Genomic DNA, 27,888 nt, shown 5'->3' with positions numbered 1-27,888 from the left:
CCGCTGTAAACTGAGTCAATGGTGTGAGAGGTGGCCTGGCTGCTATAGCACGCGGAAGCCAGCGATTTGCCCAAGAAATGTGTGCTTCGAAACTCGAATATAAGCGAAGAGTGCTAACTTAATTTTAAAATTATGCATTTTTTAAACCTAAAAAAATACTATGTTAAAATTCGACTATTAGAGTGTAGTATCAATATTGCCTGAAAATCATGGTCATGAATTCGAATCCCGTTAAGAATATGGGTGCGGGTATTTTTCGAAATCCGAAGTGAGACCCGATGTCATGCTGATCGCTTATAATGAATTTTCTACATTTTTTTTTTATTAGTCAGCATATACGTATGAAAATGTGGGTAAATCTTAAGAGGAGTATTCCCGGTCGGAGCAAGTTACCTTGTTGAGGTTTCTTCAGGGGTTTTACCTCAACCCATTACGAGAAAAATACTGTGACTATCGGTCTGTACCCCGGACTCATTTCACCGGCATTATCACCATCATCTCATTCAGACGCTAAATAACCTAAGCTGTTGATAAAGCGTCGTAAAATAACCTACAAAATAAATAATTAAGAGGAGTGTGGAAATTCTACAAACAACATGGGTATTTGCTGTAACTTGAAAGGAAATTAAAACACAGGCATTCCGTATAGTTCCTCATTGCTTGATGAAAATGTTCTGGATTAAAATTGCATTATTATATATTATTATTATTATTATTATTATTATTATTATTATTATTATTATTATTATTATTATTATTATTATTATTATTATTATTGGAGACAATCCACAAACTATTAGAGAAAACACTGTAATTTTACTTGAAGCAAGTAAAGAAAAGATTTGGAAGTAAATCCTGAAAAGACAAAGTATATGATTATGTCTCGTGACCAGAACATAGAACGAAATGGAAATATAACAATTGGAAATTTATCCTTCGAAGAAATGGAAAAGTTCAAATATCTTGAAGCAATAATAACAAATATAAATGACACTCGGGAAGAAATTAAACGCAGAATAAATATGGAAAATGCCTGTTATTATTCGGTTGAGAAGCTTTTGTCATCCAGTCTGCCTCAAAAAGCTGTAAGTTAGAATTTATAAAACAGTTATATTACCGGTTGTTCTGTATGGTTGTGAAACTTGGACTCTCACTTTGAGAGAGGATCAGAGATTAAGGGTGTTTGAGAATAAGGTTATTAGGAAATATTTAGGACTAAGAGGGATGAAGTTACAGGAGTATGGAGAAAGTTACACAACGCAGAACTGCACGCATTGTATTCTTCACCTGACATAATTAGGAACATTAAGTCCAGACGTTTGAGATGGGAAGGGCATGTAGCACGTATGGGCGAATCCAGAAATGCATATAGAGTGTTAGTTGGGAGACCGGAGGGAAATAGACCTTTGGGAAGGCCGAGGCGTAGATGGGAGGATAATATTAAAATGGATTTGAGGGAGGTGGGATATGATGATATAGACTGGATTAATCTTGCACAGGATAGGGACCGATGGCAGGTTTATGTGGGGGCGGCAATGAACCTTCATGTTCCTTAAAAACCATTTGTAAGTAAGTAAGTATGTCTGATCATGAGCACTGCCTTCATTCTGGGACTTAAATAGTATCTGTTCGACAAAACTTTTTTCTAAGACTGTACATCTATTATCAGGCAGTAAGCCTACATCATCCTGGCTGACAAATGAATGGTTGGTAGGAAAAACAACCCATGTAAAAAAAAAAACACTTTTTTCAGGGGAGCGAAAAAACATTATATCTCGTTATGTAAAAAGATAAGAAACTTAAAGTATAGGTATAAATACCCCAATACTTTATAAATATATTGCTTGTATTTTAAGCATGCACAGACGCCACATGATATTAGCTTTTCATTAGTACCAATATCTCATTTTCGGCTAAAACTGACATGGGTTGTTTTTCCTATCAACCCTTCAAATGTAACCCCTACCTTAGCTGAGAGACTACAGCGTGCTCATTATATGAATATAAGATTCATGAACTTTTCAGATTGCATTATGTTTATGCTTTAAAAATTTCAATTCCCGAAACTGAATAGTTTGAGTCAATTATAATTTGTATTATCTTTCAATTCAGTTTTTATGTTTGTGATATACTACGAGAAAGAGGCCAATGAAGATAAAAATAAATTTTGTTCAATATACTCGTTGAAATATGATTTGATGTGTTTGTAATTATCTTAAGATGAAAGTATCGGTGACTACATTAAAAATACAAATTCTAATCTTTTTATTCATAGCGATTTACATAAAAGTGCCATAAAACAGAATAATAAATGAATATGCATACCACTGGGACTTGTAATCTCACTGTTTGCAGCAGACATTTGAAACAGTTGTTCCCCTTTTCAGAATTTGGTACTCTAATATACTTAAAATTAAGGTATATCCCGTGATAAAAGTGAATGATTTCCTCGTAGCATACTAACAAGTAATATTTTACTGCAAGTCATATTGCAATTTAATGTAATAATTGAATTCCTGTTCCTATAGTTACCTGTACTGTAGTTTAACATGTATCTGGAGGGGAGCGACGAGATGTAGTTCCAGTTACCTGACTCTTCGTAGATGGCAGCAGAATGCAGATGTGAAATAAATAATATGTATTACCTTTACGGTCAACGTTGGCTGTTGCAGTCAACAGCATGCGAGTTAAGTGTCGCTGGTGTATAGTTTGATATTGCATCGATGGCTTAGTACAGTACAACGAGCTAGAATACGCGTTGCCATAGTAGCAGATTGTAGCAATGTTGCGAAATCTAGAGAATTTTTAACAAGTCTTTGCGACAATTTTATAAAATGCGATTAGCTACTTTTTTTTTACTCATTTTCTTGCTAGAGAAATGTGGTCGCGTTTTGTGCATTTCACCCATAGTATTTGAAAAGCAAACGTTTTATCCCTTCTCATGTTAGTAACAAAGAAACTTCTGTGGACCTACGAGTATTGTAGGAATACTGAGCATTATTATACTTATTACATTTAATGACACTGGTTTCATCAGCATTAAGTGCTAGTTCATATCCATTAAACTAACCATACATTAGCTTTAACACTGTATTAGAAAATGCCTATAAATTGATCACATTGTTTACTTGAGATAAACTCACTCACATAATCTGCAAATGTGATTATTTGGAATAAATCATTTAGTCCTTGTTGAATCTTTCGTACACTACTTTTAACACTTGAATATAAATAATTGATTAAATGGAGATCTTAATCGTGTTAATTATGTAAGCATGTGCGGCTTATAGCTGTTTCGGTGCTACTTAACACCATCCTCAGAGCCTACTAGACCTCGGCGCTATCTCAGCTTCGTTGCCTGTTGTGTGGGTGCATTCGTGTGATGAAGAGTTGTGTCAAATAGTGTGTGTGTTCTGAAATTGATCTGTGTGTTCACACACCCAGTCAAATTCTCAACACACAGATGAATTTCAGAACACAAACATTATTTGACACAACTCTTCATCACACGAACACACCCACACAACAGGCAGCGAAGTTGAGATAGCGCCGAGATCTAGTAGACTCTGAGGATGGTGTCGAATAGCACCGAAACAGCTGTAAGCCGCACATGCTTACATAATTAACACGAGTAAGATCGCCATTTAATCAATTATTTAAATCATTTAGGTTGAGACTAAATCACTAATATAAACTAGAAACAATAAAACAACATTACAAGAAAATTAATTATTTCTGTCTTAAATCTGTCCTTCAATAAATCTACATAACAACTGTAAATATAATCCAATGCAGTGTAAAGAAATTTATTACTTACTTACTTACAAATGGCTTTTAAGGAACCCGAAGGTTCATTGCCGCCCTCACATGAGCCCGCCATTGGTCCCTATCCTGTGCAAGATTAATCCAGTCTCTATCATCATATCCCACCTCCCTCAAATCCATTTTAATATTATTCTCCCATCTACGTCTCGGCCTCACCAAAGGTCTTTTTCCCTCCGGTCTCCCAACTAACAATCTATATGCATTTCTGGATTCGCCCATACGTGCTACATGCCCTGCCCATCTCAAACGTCTGGATTTAATGTTCCTAATTATGTCAGGTGAAGAATACAATGCGTGCAGTTCTGCGTTGTGTAACTTTCTCCATTCTCCTGTAACTTCATCCCTCTTAGTCCTAAATATTTTCCTAAGCACCTTATTCTCAAACACCCTTAACCTATGTTCCTCTCTCAGAGTGAGAGTCCAAGTTTCACAACCATACAGAAGAACCGGTAATATAACTGTTTTATAAATTCTAACTTTCAGATTTTTTGACAGCACACTAGATGATAAGAGCTTCTCAACCGAATAATAACAGGCATTTCCCATATTTATTCTGCGTTTAATTTCCTCCCGAGTGTCATTTATATTTGTTACTGTTGCTGTGGTCGTGCCAGAGAATCAGTCCTATTCCGAGGCTTATTGTAGGGATTCGTAACGAGCTGTTTTTTTACGGTGATGAGGTGTTAGCCCTTCGCCCAACCCCCAAGCTGGAGAACCACCCCTTATCGGCTGTCCACGACTGCTTATTCAATATATTCGCAGCTACCCTCCATATCTGGAGGCCGTCTCCTCTATCCGCAACCTGAGGACGCGCCATGCCGTGGTGATAGGGACCCACAATACATGGGTAAAGAAATTTATTACTATTTAAATATACGTCTTCATTGTCACAAGTACGACCCAGCTGTGGAAAATACTTGAGTCTCTGTTGCGCAGATGTTTAAACGAATCGAGGGGTGTCCTGGAGGGGCTTACATGGACTGGTAAGAGTCCTTTGTTAAATATTTATACTCGTATTTATTCCGAGCCCTTTGTTAAATAGCTTGCGAGGAAAACCAATAAAATGAACACACTCTTCTAATTTAACCGTGTCTTATTTAACATTCATCTAACGTGATCGTTTGAAAATTCAGAAATTTTGCGCGCTGCTTGTTGAAAACTTTATTTCTTCCTGAGTCCTAAAAGTATAATACTTCATACATAATTATGATATAAGATATATGTGCAGAGACCCGAAGTATAGTATTATATACCTGCATTTGTGCCCCCCCAACTGTAAGACTCTGGGATTCGTTACCTGCTAGCATCAGGGACTGTCGAAATAAAATTGAATTCAAACGCAAACTTACTAGGCACTTGGTCAGTAATTGAGACTCGTTCAGACATGGTTTCTTGTAAATAGTTCTCTTAATCTATCACAAAATATCTCAATATATGGTAATTTCATTATTATAGAATTTGTTATTCTAGGTTTAATTTGTAATTCAGTAAATACAAAAATATTCTTTGTTCTTAAATTCTATGATAAAATCGAAAAATCGAAAGAGAATTGGGAGGACAAATTTAAAAGGTACGCAAAACGCATCCTTGCAAGGAGTTGGGGGCTGTACAAAACTAAATATGTGAGCTCCAAGCCTGTTGGCCACTAGTCTCACTCCGGGTTACGCTGCTCCACTGAAGGAACTCTAGAAAATTTTGAAGGGGAAGCCGAAATTGGACGTAACCTCTTAGGTACCACATACGCGAGGGGGACTGAGATTTGATCAAGTGATCACGGAACGGGAAGAGGAAGAGCTGGCTGGTGTTTGCCGTTAGGATGGCGAGACGCTGTCATCTGTTGTTCGATGACAAAGCATGTGAAGGCCGTCGGAAGAAGCGCCGTGAAATCTAAATCCGCAATTTGAGAGGTCCCTGTCCTTTCAAACTGCGACTAATTGAGTGACCTCGTATATTTAATAGACAATTTATAGGTTCTGAACTAGGGCATACGTCGTTTATATAAGGGGAATATATATGGGGAAGGGCATATAGGTCCGTGACCCATTTCTTATAGGGCTCATCCCGACATTTGTCTTACGCCTGAGAAAATCCACGGAATACCTTGGGCAGGATGAGTTGTCTCATATAAGAGACTAGCCAATTTGGCTATTATGTAGGAGGTGATTGTTGTCATGAGCCTTGTTGAATCGTCTCAATTTCGAGACCAGCCATTTGGCTATGATAAATTGTCTAGCTTTCATTAATCAGGTAATCTTTTCGTACTTTAATTTTTATTGTAATTGTAATTGTAAATGTAATATTAATTGTAATTTTATTCTTCATATTACAATTGTAATCCCCTGGTTGAGGGGCAGAGAAGGCCTGATGGTCTTATCTCTACCAGGTTAAATAAATAAATACTAAATACTAAATACTTACCTGCAGAATTTTTTCAGTGTTTTTCATCTCAAGTAACTTTTTTTTTGAAATGTAGGATTATACTGAACTTAAAAAATTAAAGAAACTTCTCAGAACTCAGAGGGTATAGCCTAATTATTATTTCCGAGATTTCGAGAACAATGACCTTTTGCCAATAACTATAGTCAGAGCCAAAAATATCGCGAATTCTATCACCATTAGCTGCGCGGAAGCTGAAAGAGGTTTTAGTGTAATGAATGACAGTGAAAGAAAATGAAGTAGGGCCTAAACTTACAGACTCCTACTTGTCCAGTTTAATGGCCATTAACCACTGCCTGCTGGATCGCATCGTATAGCTGCATAACCTGCCTGCTCAATCAAAGTTATTTTACCGCTAGGTGGCAGGCAGAGCCCACTGTTATTAATATTATCAGTATATGCAAAGTCATTACCTGCCAACTAGCGGCTGCTCGCGCATAACCGTTGATTGGGCAGGCATTATACGCAGCTATGGATGCGATCCAGCAGGCAGTGCTATTAACATTATTGGTAACCCTATGAAAGAATAGGACGCGGTCACGTTATGTGCTGTCTGGTTCAGAAATCATTGCCTCGTTACTGAGCAGCCATTATATGAGCCGGTCAGAGCAGAAGTGGTGTAAGTCAAAATTGGGCAAAGAGGTTTAAAGTAAAAATTCTGTAAAATACAGCGCAAAGTATCAATTAATATGCCCTTCGTGCTATCCACTGACTAATAATAGTTCAAATAAATTGAATATTAATTGCTACTTTGCGCTGTATTTTACAGAATGTTTACTTTAACTCTCATTACCCATTTTTGACTTACACCACTGCTGCCCTGAACGGCTCATATTATTGTAAGTCCCTTTCCTTCTAAACTGAAACAGATCTTGATACAGACCCTGGTGATGCCTTACTTTGACTATTGCGACGTTTTGTATAGTGATCTTAGTGTTGAATTGTCATTGAGGCTTCAGCGTGTTCATAATGCTTGTGTTCGTTTCATTTTTAACAGCCGTCGCTATGATCATGTCTCCGAGTATTTCTTTCAATTATCTTGGCTTCGTTTACGGGAGAGACGTTCAGTTCATTCACTCTGTTTGCTGTATCAGATTTTAAATAATTCCACACCTATTTACCTAGTTCCTCGCTTCACACTTTTAGCATCCCACCACAACCGTGATACACGTTCACAGCATAACCATGTTCTATCAATTCCACTCCATCAAACATCTCTCTACTCTGCTTCCTTCACAATACACACAGCCCGTTCCTGGAATTTCTTGTCACAGGAAATCAGGAGCAGTCGGAGTCTAAAATCTTTTAAGTACACCCTACTTAGAAATGTTTTTAATGAACAGAACTAGACTCTTGCGGACGTTTCTGAATAGTCTTAAATGACCAAGTTGTTATTTTTTTCTCCTCTTCTTCTTTTTTTCTCTTTTTTTATTATCTTCATATATTACTTAGTCATTTCTGTTTGTATGCCATTTAGTAGGACTTTGCTAATCAACATTTTATGTCTTGTCACCCATATGTATTCTCCAATTAGTATATTAACTGTATAATATATCTCAAGTAAATTAATCGTCCAATTTGTCTCGGGCATTTTAGATCTTATAAATTGTGTGTTTGTGTGTGTGTGTGTGTCTGTGTGTATTCCCCTTATGTTATGTAACTGATTTTGATTATGTGTAATTTTCTACTTTATTTTATATATTATGTAACTGATCTTGACCATTTGTATTTTATATTATGTAACTGATCTTGTCTATTGTAATTTCCTACTATATTTTATGTAATTTCTAAGTTATTTTCTTTTGTGTTGTTTTATAATCAAATTTTGTATCTCATGTATTTGTATTACTGAAACCTGGTTGAATGGAAGAGAAGGCCTCATGGCCTTAACTCTGCCAGGCAAAATAAACCTACTACTACTACTACTACTACTACTACTACTACTACTACTACTACTACTACTACTACTACTACTACTGCTATCGTACCCGAATTGTTCGGCAACTTCTCTGTCGTAGCTGTGCTGGGGGTGTGCAGTCTTCTCAGGCGTTGTTAGTGGTTGAAACGTGGCGAAGAAACGAACAAATTTATTAGTAGAGTCAGAAAGTACCCGAACTTCGAGTGACAACGCCGTGCTTTGTAGGCAACTTCTCTGTCTTGTCCGTGTGGTATGTGGCATACTCTCCAGGCGTAAAGACTCTGCTGACCGATCAAAAGGGAAAGTAATGCTTGAAATGTTCGATATCCAGGGTCTCGTACATTTCGAGCTTATTCCTGAGGGTCAAACTGTGAGTAAGGAGATGCATATTGTAATTCTTCGACATCTTCGTGATGCAATTCGACGAAAAAGACCCAATTTGTGGCAAAGACAGAATTGAGTTCTTCATCATGACAATACCATAGTGCCTAGCACATCGGTCGCTCTTGACGAGGGAATTTCTCGCACAACACAAAATACCTATCCTTCCACAGCCACCATATTCTCCAGATCTTGCTCCAGCCTACTCAAGGGATGGCGGTTTGCTTCAGCCGAAGAGGTGAAAATTCATGCGACAAACGCTCTGCGGGAAGTGATCAAAGATGGGCTGCAGGAATGTTTCAAGAAGTGGTATGGACGCTGGCAGAGGGCGAACTTTGAAGGCGGTATTGTGTAAATGGTTATATGTCATCTGCAACAAAGTCTTATACACATGTTCGGTTACTTTTTTACTCTACTGGTATAGGACAACTCCAGTATGATGATGGTCATTATTATTATTATTATTATTATTATTATTATTATTATCACTATTATCATTATCATTATCATTATTATTATTATCATTATTATTATTATTATTATTACTTACTTACAAATGGCTTTTAAGGAACCCGAAGGTTCATTGCCGCCCTCACATAAGCCCGCCAGCGGTCCCTATCCTGTGCAAGATTAATCCAGTCTCTATCATCATACCCCACCTTCCTCAAATCCATTTTAATATTATCCTCCCATCTACGTCTCGGCCTCCCTAAAGATCTTTTTCCCTCCGGTCTCCCAACTAACACTCTATATGCATTTCTGGATTCGCCCATACGTGCTACATGCCCTGCCCATCTCAAACGTCTGGATTTAATGTTCCTAATTATGTCAGGTGAAGAATACAATGCGTGCAGTTCTGTGTTGTGTAACTTTCTCCATTCTCCTGTAACTTCATCCCGCTTAGCCCCAAATATTTTCCTAAGCACCTTATTCTCAAACACCCTTAACCTATGTTCCTCTCTCAGAGTGAGAGTCCAAGTTTCACAACCGTACAGAACAACCGGTAATATAACTGTTTTATAAATTCTAACTTTCAGATTTTTGGACAGCAGACTGGATGATAAGAGCTTCTCAACCGAATAATAACACGCATTTCCCATATTTATTCTGCTTTTAATTTCCTCCCGAGTGTCATTTATATTTGTTACTGTTGCTCCAAGATATTTGAATTTTTCCACCTCTTCGAAGGATAAATCTCCAATTTTTATATTTCCATTTCGTACAATATTCTGGTCACGAGACATAATCATATACTTCGTCTTTTCGGGATTTACTTTATTATTATTATCATTATTATTATTATTATCATTATTATTATCATTATTATTATTATTATTATTATTATTGTTCTTGTAAAGTAACCATCGATTCTCTGTTCTCCTGCTCCATATTTCTCCGCTGGCTCTCCATACACATTTATATATTTTTGCGAGCCCTTCATTAAATTATGCTAATACAACAGAACTCTGAAACGATATTGGAAGAAGTAACAACTCAATCTCAATTCAATTACACTGGCCAACAATGATTTTGTTAAATGTACAATTTCCGCTGTTTCTTGTGTAATTTCATCTGCTGATTCCGAAAATGAAGTCAGAATTTTTCTTCCACCCAGCTTTTTTTGTAATTTTAGAAAAAAATGTATTGCTATATACAGTCCTTAACGTGCTAATGGAAATAAAATATTTCAAATATTATATTTTATTACTTTAACAATTGACCTATAACTTTACATCACTGTTGCCTGTGAAGTCAGAATTCATAGAAATAAATTTTATTTGTCATAAGACTGCGAGAGTTGGTATTAATTCTCAATTGAATCGGAGCTTACAATCAAGAAACAAGCTTCATAACCTTTGTTTTCTTTGTCTTAATTTTTAAGCGTGGTAGAAGTATCTTATAAAGTGAAACATACCTCGAAATACTGTATAAATCATGTAAACAATTTTTGTTACGTTTGTGATTAGTTAACTTTGAATTTTATTAATCCGTGGCGCTACAGCCCGTGAAGGACCCATACCGACCAGCCGGCTGCTGGCTTCACGCCCACATGCCGAAGCAGAGGTGGACGATCATCCAACCAGAATGGAGGTATCATGTGGTTAGCACGATGATCCCCCCAGCCGTTATAGCTGGTATTCGCAACCGGACTTCGCTACCTATCGTAGCTCCCCAAGTGCATCACGATGCTGGGTGGGCACCGGTCCCATACGCTGGCCGAAATTTCATGAGAAAATGTCTTCCTCCACGAGGACTCGAACCAGCGCGCATTCCATAACGCGAGTCCTAGGCAGGATGCCTTAGACCACGACGACACGGCGCGGGACTTGAATTTTATTACACTAGTTAAAAGAGCTTACGAGTGTTCTTTTGATTGCAAAATAGAGGAGGACATATTGTACTGGGTCCCTGAAATCCGTTGTGTTCCATGTAATTCTATTAGCCTAAGTGGTTAGCTAAAAGGATCCCGTCATATGCCTTTTCCAGTTCCAATGATATGCCGGGAACCTAAGGATCATTCAATAGACTGTTACTTTCTAGGAACCTCAGATCAGAAGATTACAGAGAACTTGTCAGCGAGCTGATTCAGAACTAGAACGTGATGGGGTGTCAAGTATCTCTCAAAATAACTTCTTGGAACTTACTAAAGTTGGTGGTAGGCCTAAAATCGATTGTTGAGCAAACCTACAACAAGGCCAGAAACCGCCACTGCTGTAAGGACAATGTTTCTTGGTTTGGAATTAGATAACCACTTGGACTGGAAACACACATAGAATTTACTGTATTACTCCTTAATAAATTAAAACCTTCCGCTAAACATTATTGTTGTTTATTCAACTGTCCGAAGATAGATCTAACTCCACAATGCATCACTCATGAGGCAACTAGGCCAGGAAATAATGGGGTAGGGTGACCAGTTCCTTTCACCTTCCATTGTATACATCGATTACTAACTACATATTGCACTAATCAGACTTCAGATTATACCGTATAAACAATTGTTCTTCCTCTGACACACATCGTCAATCGTCAAGTGAGATGTATTGCCTATCAGGCAGAACCTCAATCAGCATTAAGATTGTTATCTTCTTTTGGAAATATAAACGCCCTTAAAATAGCATACTGTGTATATTTTCATTATATGATGACATATAAGTTAATATCCTAGGGCAACTCATCTGAAGCCAAAACATATTTTCGTTTTAAAATAGAAAGCCCTAAGAATGGTAGCAGGTGTGCGTGAAAGTCTATCATATAGAAAAATGTTACAGGATGTACAGTAAATGGACTATAAATATTTTATTATAAACAATTGTGACATATAACTAAATTCCTCCCTTTCTAACAACAGGTCAAGATTAATTTATTTCAATTCTGCAGTCGTAATGTTACTTATTACTAGGGTTGTAATGTTGGGGACCGATAGGGTGCGTTACGGTGGTTTAAATTGACTATCCGTTCACCAATCGGTAGCATGCATAAACAGTGCACCTGCTGAATACCGTACTCCGTTCGCCAGTCACGACGTAGCATGCGTAATCAGTGTACCTGCTGAATAATAATGCCAAAGGTTAAAGGTTCTCAGGTGCATATTTTTGCAGCGGAATTTGGTGAGTGTTTTGAAGTGAATGACGGGAACATTACATGTAAAGGTAATTATGCAGAACAACTACAGAAGCGATTTTGTTATTTTTGGTGGTTTGGTAGTGTTTAGTATTGAATTTCATTTATTAGTACGTGTATATTATGCGTAGGTCAGTTACGGTTGAGGTAGAGTAGAGTTTTCTTTAATATGAAAAGAATTGAACATGGTTCTTTTTCTCATGTTCAGAAGACTATGTTGTTGAGTGCATGACTTTTAATGTATTGTGATTTGATTGGCTGAAGTGTTGTGTGTTCTTATTGGGTGATGTGTCTTCCGGTATGATTGGATGGTTGTGGTTAAGTGATAGCTGTATGTTACGAGCTAGAATTTCTCTAAGTCGTTGGCTGTATGATTGTAGTTTGTCGTAGCTGATGCGTGTATTATTCTCCTCTTGTAGATGGTCTAGCGCTGTGAGTTGTAATGGATGTAGAATTTCGTTTTTTTGTCTGTATAGAGTTGAGAGAGGAGGATATTGTAGACTATTTCGTGAATCACGGTATTATGAAGGACTGCATGATTTGCGAAGTGTGTTGCCATGAGTTGAGAGTAAATAAGACGGATTTGAACTTCCGTTGTGGGAGATTATACCGGAAGTATGCGAAACGGAAGAAAGTTGGTCGTTCTGGTACCTTTCTGGCACGTAGTAAACTTAGTGTTGTGGACGTTTTTCGAATGGTTGCGTCATTGGATATTTGGGGGAATATATGTTTACGTGTAAATATACAATGGAAGAGAGAATGTGTGCATTCTTTAGAGCAGCTGCAGCCCTGTATCCTCCGAATTATTAAGGGGGGATTTTCATCATGTTTTCATCATTGTTTGACGAATTTGTGAAATTGATTCAGTCTTTGTGTGGCTATTTTGGTTAGGTTAGGTTAGTTTAGGTTATTGCTACTTATATTTGTCCTCTTGAAAAAGGAGTGAAAATTAAGATTTTAGATAAAAAAAATACATCAAGTTTTTGCGGTTTACGTTGTTTTCCTACTTTTTTTTAAGTTTTTTTTTAAAAAGGGGGTAAAAATGTAGGGTTCTGGGAAAGAATAAAATTTAAAATCGTTTCTGTAGCTGTTATGCATTATTACTTTTATTTTTTATTGGGTTATTTTACGACGCTGTATCAACATATAGGTTATTTAGCGTCTGCATGAAATGAAGGTGATAATGCCGGTGAAATGAGTCCGGGGTCCAGCACCGAAAGTTACCCAGCACTTGCTCTTATTGGGTTGAGGGAAAACCCCGGAAAAACCTCAACCAGGTAACTTGTCCCGACCGGGATTCGAACCCGGGCCACCTGGTTTCACGGCCAGACGCGCTGACCGTTACTCCACAGGTGTGGACTATGCATAATTACCCATGTAAATTATGTAATACATACATACGAGGTGACAAGCGATATTATATACAGAGACATTGTAGTACAAGAAAAGAAAGAAAACTCAAAGCCACGAATAATTCTATGATCATCGCTTCTGCACATAACGAAAAAAATATATCTTTGTAATGCTATGTAGCGTATATTTACTTTTAGAGCCGTCCAGATTTGTTTATGTTTACCTTGTCATTCAGTAATCGATCGCAGAACCAAGTCAGTGTCCTCGTACTAGCTCACGTCCCCGGCCTACGTACCATGCTGCAGTGGACTTGTGTAATCGGTCCCCAACATTACAAGCCTACTTATTACATATTAGGAACTCTGGCGCATCTGGAATGTTTCAATCAGTACAGAAAGATGATGCCGTCGGTATTCTCATCCATCTTGACTGTGGGAGTTGGTGGTTCACGGGACAGTAGATATTGTCGGATCCCAAGCAGAGACAAATTGACTATATGAAGTAACAGTGAGATGAGAAGCAACCTGGAACACAAATCCTGAGATTAAAACACAGTAGCCTAGTCTAAGTGGATACAATTTAAGCTTTTATCTGAAAATATTGTGTGAGCGACCATGATGTACAGTTTCCCTAGAAAAGGATGAGACGATTGAGTATTCCTAAGTCTCAGATGCAAGACACTGCGCATGATCAGAGACCAGAGCACTGATACACAAGATAACGAATATTGAGTTACTTAAATGCAGGCTATTTGGTTTGTTACTAGCATCGTTCCGAAATTCACTTCAAAAACTGCAAAAAATATGATAATAGGCCTATTACGTAAATAAAAGGTAAATATATACATAAATCGTGTAGTTAAAGCGACAATGGACCTTCATGATTAGATTGACACTCCGCACAGAAAGGAACGCTTTCGTGTCGTTTCAATAGCTCAGACGCTAAGACTTCTGCGTGTCGTGTAGAAGAGTGCGAGTTCGATTCCTAGTCTATACAACGATTTTTTTTGTCTAAATAACTTTGAAATTGCTAAATAATGTTGAAATAGAGTTTTACAAAGTCCTCAGATTAATTATTAAATGCATGTGTTAAGTAACAAATTGCAGTATCTTTTGCAAAACCTTGAATGTGTAATTTGTCAATAATATTTCTGTACTATATACTATAAGATGTTAAAAGAATTTGCAATAGATTTGGGATCCTCTACTTTATAATCACGGTTTTAATTAAAAAAATATTTTCTTTCTTAGAATATCTACAAGTTTAACTTTAATTATATTCCGAATAGCTTTAATTGCATTATCTGAATTTTGTACTTTTGTATTCAAATGTATTCTATTTCCCTCTTTCATAATTTTTGATAAATTACACTGTATTTCTTGTAGTATTTAAGAACATGAGGATCATTACATTGCAACTCATTACATAGAGATTCTTCTTTTTAATACATGAGATTTTGAAGTCCCTGCGTTATCTACATGTTTTTACTTTTGAATTTTTTCACATTGAGTGGAGAACATCCACTGAAATGATTCTGAAATTAAGTGAAAAATACAATACATTTACTCTTAATATCAGTAGTACCAGTATCATATACGTTTTTCCAAGATTCATTTTGTAGACATAAATGTAAGTAGTCACTAGATACAGCATTTACGACCCTTTTTTAGTTTTTAAATTAATATTTTGAAATTGTTCAGTGAGATTGGAAACACTTAGGATTTGTTAATCATGTTCAGACAAGCCATTGATTACAGGTTCTGTCGAATAGGAATTCAGTCTAATTCTGTGTACAAAACTTTTATCAATGGCTGTGCTACTTCATCTTGTATGCTGGTGGGAAAACGACTCTACGACTAAGGTTTCCAGTTTCAAGGAGTGAATTTAATTTACTTTTACGGAAAAGTTCCACCACTACAGATCACAAATTCCATATGAGGTTTCTAAAGTCTTTTCTTTACAAATTCAATGTTGGCTATAAATATTAATAAATAATGTAAAAAATATGAATGATTGTAGTTAGAAGTCTGATTTACATTATAAAAAGTAAGAAGTTACATTCCTCGGCAAGATTCGAACTTTCGATGTTTGGTTTTGTCATCCAACGCATAAGCACGGACCTATTTAAGGCTTATGTTAATAACCTAGAATTTAGCTGTAGCAATGTGGTGTCATAGCTTGGGATTTGTTTACTTAATGTAATTAGATTTAATTTGATTAGTTTCGCAACAATAATTGGACTTCTGTTATATCCTGTTATTTAAATATTTAATTTAGGGTTGATTTATTAACTCTTACTGTGCAAGATGCCCCTTATTTCAATAATTCTATATCACGTTAAATAGTCATTGTCTACACTAAAGTATTATCGTCATCCCTCATTTCTCATCGTAATGGCGAACCGACGTGACATGAGACAGCGAGTTATAGCTCTAGTTGAGGCTGGATATGTGGCTAGATCTGCTGGCCGTTTGGTCGGTGTTCCTGGAAGTACAGCCGCGAGGTGTGTTCATCGTTACCAAGATTCAGGGGAGGTCGAAAATCGCCCTATTTCTGGGCGTCCGCGGATTTCTTCATTGGAAGAGGATGCTCTCTTATTCGAGACAGTTCGACTGGACCCCTTTCGGATTGCTAACGAAATAAGAGCAGCATCTAACTTCCCGGTTCTTCACAGACTGTGATCAGCAGGTTGAGGAACCGCGGTATTAGGAGCCGGAGGGCTGCGCAAATGGAAATATTGGGGGAAGCACAAGCTGTCAACCGTCTTGCCTTCGCTGCCAATCGAGTGGATTTCGATTGGAGAAATGTATGATGGTATGTGGACAAGATTTTAAATTAACAGGTCTCTTTTTGTGTTTTATGATTTTTGTTTCAGGAAGAATACTTTTAACTTCCAAGTAAGATTTATTTATTTTTTGACGAGGTTCAGCCCACTTGTAGACCCAAAAATTGGGCATAAATTATTCCATATTCTTCGACAAATTATACAGTCGAGGAACTCTGAACAAATTAATTACACCTCAATAAAAAAAAAGTTTCACCTGGGATCGAACACGAAACGTTTCGGTTATATGGTGGAACCGACACGCTACTATATGAGCTACCGAGACAAGACAGTGACAGCAGAAGTCCAGAATGTAGATCCGATAGCAGGCATTTGCCATTCGGTACAGAGAAGCAATGATATTTTGTTACCCGAGCTATGTTGTGAAGTCGTGGCCTTAAATGGCTGTCTTCTTCGTGATCCTTATTCTGATCCTTGTCCTTGTTGTGGTCCTTGTAACAATTCTTGTTCTATTTGTCATGGTACTTATCGTTATACGTCGATATCGAGTGAACCGCGCTGTAGAACTTTAACTTCCGACAACCAAGAATCGTCTCATTCTTTTTAAGGGTAACTGTACGAGTACACAGAAATTGTTGGTAAATGGTGTTGCAGAATATATATATATATATATATATATATATATATATATATATATATATATATATATATAATTTGAACTGGCAATGGAAATTACGGAAAATGGTTGAACGGATTTTAATAAATGACCTCTCATTTTGAAGATTGGAACCCAAAGTTTTTCAGAAAAATAATAGTTTTCAGTGAAATGTTAATTTTTCAACATAATTTTCCTATTTTCCAAAATCCATCTGTCGTTACTAACTAATTGCATTTCAGAATAAACAAAATACACGCGACAGTAAACAATATTACACGAAGGCCATGATCTGCAAGAATGCTCACATATTTAGAGCTCAAATTAAATTGGTTATTAAAAACTTCAAGATTTAATAAAACTAATTTACAGGTCTGATTCTGTGGTGTGTAATTTTCTGAGTAGAGCTGTGTATTGGATATTAAAAACTACAAAACTTGAGGTGGTTTGATGACATTATTACGATTAAAAATGAAATATTAGGCTATTATAGTTAATGTCATGCTATGACTATTTTTCATTAATTATACACATTAATGCTATATTGATGATATGGAAGTGAAACGTTTTGGGGTTATATAAGTAGATGTAGAGAATATCTTTAATTAGATCTTGATTTCTATAATTTACTGAGTAGCGGCTATATAGTACAGTATATATAGTATATGTTACTGAAGACTATAAAACTTAATTAAGATGATAATATTATCAAAATCAAATATTTTTATAGTTATTAATCAATTGGGGTTAGATCTTTTTCATATACTTAATGGCGGTGTGGTGTAGATATTTATATGCGTGCTTCTCTTCAGTATTGGCTCGAGAGGGCGCAAAAATTAGAGTTCTAAGGAAAGACCAAAAGATATTACTTACTGATAAAATATGAGGCCTACAAAATGTTGTAGTCTCCCGATCATTTCAGCAAGATCTCTTAGCAGGATAAAATTATTTTACCCTCTACATTTAAAAGTAGTTTACGAAACATGCAGCAGCTATACCAAGATGCTATGTCTATTGTTCGAAAGCATAGCAAACCTGACATTTTTTTTAACTTTCACCTACAATCTGCAATGACCTGAAATAGCTACTGTTTTACTCCCAAATGAAAAACCGTCTGATCGTCCTGATATTGTTACTTGCGTTTTCGTGTTAAAACTAAAATACTGAGGCTGTATAGGTTCAAGAAAAAGTATTTGACATAAAAAAACCATTCAGAGGGAGTATGTTTCATTATTATGGAAGCAAATAAATTTCAGAATGTCTGGTATTCTTCATTGAAAATAAATCTGAAAAATGTTTATTTGAGCGTCTAATGAACTTAGTTTGCAGCATTTGCTGCACATGCCACTAGTAATTTTCTAATCAAGGTGAATTTGAGGCTAAATTGGGGTTACTTTGCACCATAACACAAACTAAGTTTTTTTTTTTTTTAAATTTTAATTGCATTATTTTGATTTGAGAACCTTCCATGAAGTTTAAAAACGCTTACTATAATTCACACTTTGTATTACAGCTAAATTACTTGAATTTGTTTTTCTTTTTATTACATATTAAAGTCATACATGGTCTCTCACTGCCATACTTGGTAACAATCTCCAAATATGCCAAAGGAAAATGCTGAGAAGGATACAAATGCAAATGACCTGAAAGGGAGGATATTATGGAATATCAATGGGAGGATCTAATTGGGAGACTTCAAGGAAGTATCAAGAAAGGGCGTGCTTATATTCCATTCCAGAACTTGACACAAAATAATACATATACTTTTTTACAGTTATTCACGTGCTGTTGCCTCGACTTATCATGCGAAAGAACTGAAAATATGTTTCAAACATCATTTTAGAAGAATGTGACCACTTATATTGAAATTTTGTGTAGTTTTTTCAAAAATATTTTGTCCGTGTTACTATTTATGGCAGTTTTTGAATCTGTGTTTCCATTTTTTCTGTTCCTGATACAATATATTTAATTGTTTAACACGTGTATGGTGCAATGTAACACCAGCAGTGGCAAACTTTGCACCACTCCTCTTAAAACTCTGGCGGTGCAAAGCAACCCCCAACTCTGAGTAACTTTGCAGCAATTTTTGGCAGATTATATATTTCAAAAGACATTTATTTTCGAAGATATGACTGGCTAAATACATTCCCGCATGTCCCTAGAACGTATAAAATAAATGCCCATCACAAAATTAGACATTTAAAGACTACATACAGACTGAAAACAAATTTTTAACTAGAAAATGGTGCAAAGTTATCCCATTTTACGGTACTTTATTACTTTTAGTTCTTAACTTCCTCGTTACTGTAATACAATTTAAATTAATTTACATGCGTTTGTAGTTTCGTTTAATTCGTACAACCTTTAAGGCCATTCACAATGAAAATTAAACATAACCGTAACATAAACACAGAAGTTTGCGCCCAGGTTATCAAATGGGATCATTCACAATGATTCACATAAGTATTGACATAAACATTACCGTAAGACGTTAACATGAAAGTTTGCAAACTCCAAACCAGCGTATAGGTAACTAAGTATGGACACTTCGCGTCGGTACCTTTGATGTAGCCGGACTGATTTCAATGACCTTCAAGCCAGCTAGAGCGTGAGATTCTGCTTTCTCCCTAGAGTTGGCGCTGACATCACACCAGCTAGCAGTCGACACAGCGGAAATATAACACATATAATTAATACATCTAGGTACATTATGTACTCAAATAAAATAAATTGGATCCATAAAATAATAAATCCGTCATTAACTGTAATGCTAGATTCGAGAGTTCCTTTATAATGAGAGTTGAGACATTGACCCCAACAACAATTAAAATATGTAATGATTTGATAGCACTGAAAATGGAAAAACAAAACTCTTACGAGAAGTAAAACCATATGCCTGTATTATATTATATACAAGTATTAAACGAATTTGATACATTATTTTATAATGTATTATATTATTTTATAATATAATTTATTATATCTGAAATATAAAAAATTATTATTACTATTAGTTTGTCATTGAGAAATAAGGAAAAGCTGTTAACTTGAATTTATTTGAAGCAAAGCGTTACTGGATTATACAATAAGGTAGGCGATGTTTGGATCTTGTGTCCCAACTCTATACTCAATTATTATCTTAGCGTATGCTCGATTACACTAACCTCTAGAGCTTGAAAGTGGAACTAGAGAGAAACAAAACACAGGAAAATTCGCTCAGTGTCCATTCTTTATAATCCCTATTCGCTGTCCAAACTTTCATGCTTATGCTTACGTGATTTGCAAACAGAACACAATCGTGGAGCGCTGAAGTATACGACAGAATATGAGGAAATGGCGTCGTTGTTATGTTTCCATGGTTACCAAGTATGTTTGCTGTTATGTTTGTGTTCCCATCGTGAATGATGGTATGACTTCTTGATTTTACTGTAACGTTAAGTTAACGCTTACGTTATGTTTAATTTTCATTGTGAATGAGCCTTAAGAACTCTGATAATTATATTTACTGATTCGGTGCTTCATGGGTTCCCGAACAGAAATTTCTAATGTTGATATCTTACAGAAAGACTTACCAATAAGATACTCCGAGGCTTGCTTGACCCTGCGAAGTGTATTCACCTGAGATGGTCTGTGAGTAGGCGACGTTGTCTGTCAGTGTGATGGCGAACATGGCACCCCAGAGAATCATCACGATCAGCGTGCAACCCGCTGCAACAAGGAAACTGTCACATGGCACATAGAACTACTAAATGACACGTCAAATCAAATACTGACTAAGAAGGACTCGCATTTGGTTTACTGTATATTCACATCATCACTAATTTCATCTGCACTTACAGATAGAAAAATCTGCTTCACGAATTGCCCTTATTATTACCTTGTGACACACCTCAAGCATAATTAGGGTAGAGTAGCATAAATAGCACCGCTTCCTAAATGGCACCACTGCTAGTTTAAAACAAATTACTGTAGTAGTGTAGCATCTAGTGATGTTGTTGCAATCCACCATATGAACTTCCACCATGTCACTTGATTTCTGCCACTTCTTTGTGTCAGCAGCGTGGTGATAGTGTATCTAATGTAATCGCTCAGGTGAATGTATATTTAGGTAGCATTTTGTAACTAAATAACGGATTTGTATGCAAAGGAATCCATAGGGGAATGTCGGGTAGGGCCGGACGGCGGGTGTGTCCGGACACTTACAGTTTTCGTAAATGCCGTAAGATAGAAGCATGTTCTTGAGTGCGTTTAGAAGCCTCCGTCCAGAGTACTGAATACACATCAGTGTGTAGCTCTACCTCCTGGTGTTAAGTGTGTACGTCATTGTTCGTGATTTCCATTGTGTCTGCTCTCCGCCTCAGTATTATTCAAGACATCACTACTTTGAAATAAGGTAAGTGAAGTGCATCTGCCAACTACTGTTGTGTTTATAGAAGTGTTAGGGAACTAATTATAGAAGTGCGCTTTAAAATTCAAGTAACTTTAGAAATGGCGGGAATTCTTTCGTTGGCGTGTGTATCGGGTAAGACCGGACAGTGCTTTGTCGGGTAGCACCGGACACATAAATAAAATGCTTTTCTGTGTTACAGAGCTCACTGTTGGAGGAGATAATGCCGAAATCTGAAGAAAAACATAATAAAAAGGGATGTTGGACCGAAGAAAATATGAAGCATGCCATGAATGATGTACTACTGGGAAAAATTAGTATTAGAGAAGCAGTTAGGGTGTATGACGTTCCGAAAAGTTCTCTGCATGACAGAATTAATAAAATAAAGAAAGGGAAGGAAGCTAATGTACCGCCTAAATTAGGCAGATTTGAACTTACTTTCTCCGAAACATATGAAGAGGAACTATTAGCCCATATCAGACAGCTCGACAGCATGTTTATGCCACTAAGCAAGAAGGAATTCTTGAAATTGGCATATGATCTAGCCGTGGAGTTGAGATTGCCACACAGGTTTAACAAGACAAAGAAACTTGCCGGCAAAGACTTTTATTATGGATTTCTGAAAAGGCATCCTGAAATAGCATTAAGAGTACCTGAATCCACTAGTATGATGAGAGCAGTGGGTTTTAACAAGCCCCAAGTAGACCTGTTCTTCAGCAAGCTTGTGGAATTGATGGAGAAACATTCATTTCCCCCCTTCACGGATATTCAATGCGGATGAAACTGGTGTTTCTTCAGTGCATGATAACTGTAAAGTGATGTCCGTGAAAGGAAAAAGGCAAGCGAAGGTGTAGCTCAGCCAAACGGGTGGATGAATGGTGACATATTTCTTGGATGGCTGAAACACTTTGTAAAGCACGTGCGTCCAAGTAAAGATAGCCCTGTGATGAAGAAAATGAGAAAATGGATGAAGTGGTTTTCACAAAACCACATGTCGAAGAAAGTCAATCTTCAGTCAGCACTCCGTGCAATGATTCTGCGTCAATTGCGCCTCTCTTGAAGAAACTGTCCCCAATCCCTGATGCAAGCAAACGAAGACTTGCTACGAGAAAACGAAAGGCAGAGAAGAGTCAAATTCTGACTGGAACCCCCTACAAAGAGTCGCTGGAAGAGAAACAGGTTCAAAAGAACAAAAAGGATGAGAAAAAACGCCGGAAATGCGCAAAAACTCTAAATTTGGATCAATCTTCAACATCAGTTCAGGCTTCTGCTTCCAGTGTGACTTGTTGCATATTGTGTGGTGAGAGTTTTGAAGAAGACTGGATTCAGTGTGAAAAGTGCAAGGGTTGGGCGCATGAAAAGTGTGCAGATTTAGAAAATGCGACCTTTTATTATGAGTGTGACAAGTGTATGCAAGTGCAATAACTCTTTCTTTTCAATTCATACCATCTGTTGTACTTTTTTTTTAAACTTTTTGACTGTCCGGTACAACCCGCCAATGTCCGAATCACTAGGCAAAATGTATATTTATAAATAGGCCTTTCCTCAGATTATTAATGTCTATTCATCAATAACATTACACGTATATTGTTTTATGATTCTTGAATAGTGTTATTAAAGATTTTGTTCTTTTCGTTAACATAAAACCAAGTCAATATAAAAGAAAAACCTTAAGTGTCCGAACCTACCCGACTCTTCCCTAATCTTAAGATGTTATTCGTTTAAAGAGGTATTAAAGAACATTTAACTTAGTAGGATTTTCTAACATGTGGTGATTATAGGCTAGAATGAAGGAAATAATAACTTATGGCGTAGTTTCTCAATTCGCACCACTTTGCAGGTGCCTAATTCGCACCGGTGCGATATGAGCAACTGTAGCAAATCTAACTGTACAAAAGAAGGCCCCAAAAATTTTAACTGAACGAGGAATGCATCAGGTGGGTGCAATATCAAGTGGTGAAAAGGGCGTTAATACAACAAGTGTGTGTTGTACAAGCGCACCAGGTATTTTGTGCCACCTGTGATAATTTTTAAACGTCAAACAGTGCATCCTTCATTATCAGCTGGTGCTCCTCCAGGATCGTTATTTGTTTGCTCTGAGTCAGGTTACATCAACAATTAACTATTTGTCGAATAGCTCAAACATTTTATTTGCCACTCAAACCTGCCATAGAAGAAAGTCCTGCTTCTGTATGTCTACCTATACGATCCATTCAAAAAATTTAGTAGCTAGATTATCTCGAGAAAATGGTATGCTCCTGTTTCAGCTTCCTCGTCATAATACTCATAGGCCCAGCCTTTAGATGTTTCTATCTTCAAACCATTTCAGACAGATATATCATGAAGCAGTTCTTAGGTGGCTTCGAGATAATCGTGGAGAAAAGGTGACGCAGTTTACAGTTTGAACTGCCTGGTGAAGCACATGGCAAATATATGACAATAAAAAAACGCATTCAGAAAGTTTAAATGTTACGTAATTTATGCTCTATTTTTCAATTTCATTTGAAGATGCGTTACTCTCTTTCATTAATTTCAATAAACTTACAATTTGCATTTATTACATTATTCATATTAAATACTGTTCAATATGTTCAATATTAAAAGCTTTCCTTCATCCTGTTCCCTGCAGATAAAGAGGTGCGATTTAAGAAATCGCAGGTGCTATTTAGGAAACTAGTTGCCTAAATGGCACCACTGACATGTGTTTCGAAAATGTCATTTGAATTTAAAAATATTAAATCAAATTCGAGGAATCTTTTTTACATCAAAGGTAATGTTCTGGGAATGTATCTCTGTAAAGGAATGCAGAAAATAAAAACTGTATTGTTCAATAAAAATTATAAATGCTAAAGTGGTGCGATATAGGCAACCTTACCTTACGAGATTTTCATTTTCTATTGTTTCATAAATCCCCTTCAAAACGTTAGCCTTTCTAAATGGACGCTTAAAAAAATGGTCTAATTCCGCACTGAAATTTACTATCCCTCTGCAGACACTGGGATTTGTTGTTAATTGAGTCTCCTCGTGCCCTCTTAGTTTCAACTAATATGCCCTACAAAATCTTATACAATTTGTAACGACATTTAAGATGTAGCTTTTCTATTGTTCTTAACTTTATTGTTATACATATGCACTTATTTTCTGTCTGTCTTGCAATGTTCAAATTCCCAACCAATGATAGAGTTGAAGAATTTTTAATGTGTCTCTTCAGGGGCGTACGCAAAGGGGGTTACCGGGTTTGAACCCCGCTTTGAACTTTTTTTAAACAATTGCATATTTAGATTTGAATATTTTTTTTATCCATAGGCCTAATAGTTTTCCCTTCTCTAATTTTTCACTGTCAGAGTAACAAAATCTACATCGACATAATACATAGTTCTCCTATCCCTGCTTCATCATAATTCCTGTGCTTGGTGCTGCGGCACGTTGGAATTATAACAATGCTATCTTTAATATAGGCTAGAGAGATCTACCGCCTAGTATAGACCTCGTAGTAAAATAAAGCCCACACTATATGAAATTTAACCTGTTGTGAAACATACTGAAAAAATAGTTTCTGACAATTCTAGTGCAAATATTAAATATTGTGCATTGTCGATTTTAAACTCATTTTAACAGCGGTATTCACCCGTTCTGACTTTATTGTGAAACATTCGTTTAACGCTTTGTGTATTTGAGAGTTTATATCTTTAAAAATAATAATAATAATAATAATAATAATAATACACAAACTTTAAAATACCGATAATGTAAATTGTAAACAATTTTAATAATAACCCCGTCCCTTGACAAAATTCTGCTTTCTCCACAGTGTCCCTTCGAGATTTCGTGCTTTTGACCATGTTTGTCACATATTCGTAATTTATATCTGTCACACCTATTTTGGACCACATATCCTCACCACTAAAAAACATGGAAAATAGTAGGCCTATACTGAGTTGTTCTTTTTAGAATTACAAATCCCATTATCAGTGTTTATGATAAATCGACGAATTGAACTTAACATGTGTACTGCATGTTATTACATTTTATGCTCGACCATGCCGAAATGTAGTAATTATACACCTGGTAGCAGCCCTTTAATGGACCTCATTAAAGTACACCTATTCATTAAAGTTCAGGTGTTCCACCAATCAGAAAGCACCATTGTAGCAATATGAAAGCGCAAGTATCGATTATTCTCGGATATACAATCGAAAGACAACTAGCGAAACGTCACGGAGGCTGGAAATCCAATACTGTCGCAGAATGTTATGTTCTGTTACTATAATAATTAGCGTTAATTGTAAATAATATTCAAATAAATTCAATTTTTCATCTCGTTTTTCAATGTCTAAATTAATTCCAAGGTTATATCAAGATTAATGTTCATTTTACTCTCTAGATTATATAAAGGTCAATGACATTGGTTTCTCGGAAAAAATCAATACTTTCGCGTCAGCGCACATCCCACAATTTACGAGATATTGCACAATGTCAGTTCCGCTCCTCAGTCAGATAAGAATAACATGTCTAGTTATAAATAATTTCAAGTTAGAAATATGGTCGAGAATAAAAAGTCGTATGCAACTTGCCTATGATGGTTATTAATAATAATGGCTTTATTTAACCTGGCAGAGTTAAGGCCGTAAGGCCCTCTCTTACACTCAACCAGAATTAAAACTTGCTTACACAGTTGAACATAAAACTAGATCAGAATTAAGTAATTACATACTGATACATAATGAGATCAAAAGAGGTAGTTACATAAATTTACCACATAAAATAAAAATAAACATAGTGAAATACATATTAATTTGTTAGAATCAAATACGAATCACATAAAAACAGAAGTCGATAATTCAATAAAAAAGAAAAATGTACACAGTAAAAATAAAAATAAACACATTAGTATACATATTAGTATTAGATTACAATTAAATAGGATTTACATAATCAAACCAGAAACCGACAATTGAATAAAATGTACACAAAAATAGATTAATAATAAAAAAACAACACAGTGGAATACATATTGGCATTAAGTGATAAATAAACACGATTTAGATAATAAAAATAAGAAACAAAAAAAAAATGAATACAGTGGAACACATTTGCAACACGTTAGGTCTGGCAACTCATCATAAAATATTTTTCTAATTTACATTTAAAGGAAATTAAAGTTCGGCAGCCCTTGACTTCAGGCGGCAGAGAATTCCAGTGACAAGAAGTAGCAACAGTGAAAGATGAAGAATAAAGAGATGATGTGTGCAGTGGTATTTCTAGCGTGTTGTCATATTGTGACCGAGTATTTAAGTTATGGTACCGAGAAAGACTGTGGAATCGGACAGATAAGTAAGAGGGAGCAGAGGTGTGCAAAATTCGGTATAAGAGAGAAAGGGAATGTAACTTTCTCCTCTCATTTAACCTGAGCCACAATAATTTATCGAAAGAAGGCGAAATGTGGTCGTAGTAGCGGACATTACAAATGAAACGAACACACGCATTATGAACACGTTGCAGTTTCTGGGATAAATCCACCCTGAGATCACTGAATAAAGCGTCACAATAATCGAAATGAGGCATAATAAGAGTCAGTACAAGCGTCTGCTTTAATTTAGCTGGATAGTGGTACAATATTTTTAATGAGTGAAGAGTGGAAAATACTTTCTTGCATATGTGTTTGATATGCGTGTCCCAGGTAAGGTTAGATTCAAAATGAACTCCCAGGTTTTTTACAGTTGAACTGAATGGAATGATCGCTTTATTCAGAGTCACAGGAGGAAGGTTCAGCTTATTAATATCGGGGATTAATCTTTTATTCGAAAATAAGATGGCCTGTGATTTATCTGTATTTAAGTTAAGTCCGAATTGTTGAGACGAAGATGAAACGCTTTCGAGATCTTTATTGAGTCTAATAATACAGTCACTTAGTCTATCAGGACTGGCGGAAATGTATAATTGAACGTCATCTGCATAAATATGATATCTGCAATATTTAAATGACTTGGCGATATCGTTAATATAGAGACAGAAAAGCAATGGACCCAATACCGGACCCTGGGGAAATCCTGACTCTACTGTCTGCCAGGAGGAGAACCGATTATTAAAGACAACACGCTGCTGGCGGCCAGTGAGGTAGGAGTGCATCCAGGTGATAACGCTGTCAGAAAAATTTAACACTCGAAGTCTAGTTAATAGTAGATCCGTGTCAACAGAGTCAAATGCTTTGCTATAATCCAATAAAATTAATATTGTTGCTAGTCGTTTATCCATAGCCTCCCGTATATCTTCAGTTACATTCAATAAGGCAGTGGAAGTACTATGCCCGCTTCTGAATCCAGATTGGAAGGGGTCGATAATATTAAATTCAATCAGATATTTGCTTAATTGTTATGGAGAATACGTTCAAGAGCCTTTGATAGGACGGGAAGAATGCAAATTGGCCGATAGTCTTTAGGAGATGTAGGTGTGTTTACTTTAGGTAATGGACGCACTACAGCCGTTTTCCAAAGATTTGGGTAGGTAGAAGTAATGATGGAGGA

At 36.3% G+C, this 27,888-nt stretch overlaps 1 protein-coding gene across 3 annotated transcripts in view; it reads right to left on the bottom strand.

Moving 5' to 3' along the window:
• Window positions 1-11,836: 11,836 nt before the first annotated feature.
• Window positions 11,837-27,888, bottom strand: part of LOC138703747 (clarin-3-like) — a 29,728-nt gene continuing 13,676 nt past the window's right edge. For all 3 annotated transcript variants that reach the window (XM_069831889.1, XM_069831888.1, XM_069831890.1), the window contains exons 5-6: window positions 20,550-20,685; window positions 11,837-14,061 (exon numbers count right to left, since the gene is read on the bottom strand). In XM_069831889.1, coding sequence (XP_069687990.1) covers window positions 13,923-14,061; window positions 20,550-20,685 — 275 coding nt within the window. In that variant the 3' untranslated portion in view covers window positions 11,837-13,922. The remainder of the gene's footprint in view (window positions 14,062-20,549; window positions 20,686-27,888) is intronic.

The sequence above is a fragment of the Periplaneta americana genome, chromosome 7 (genome assembly GCF_040183065.1).
Source record: "Periplaneta americana isolate PAMFEO1 chromosome 7, P.americana_PAMFEO1_priV1, whole genome shotgun sequence".
NCBI classification, from domain to species: domain Eukaryota; kingdom Metazoa; phylum Arthropoda; class Insecta; order Blattodea; family Blattidae; genus Periplaneta; species Periplaneta americana.
The sequence above is the reverse complement of the archived record's forward strand: the minus strand, read 5'-3'. Positions and strand labels throughout refer to the sequence as shown.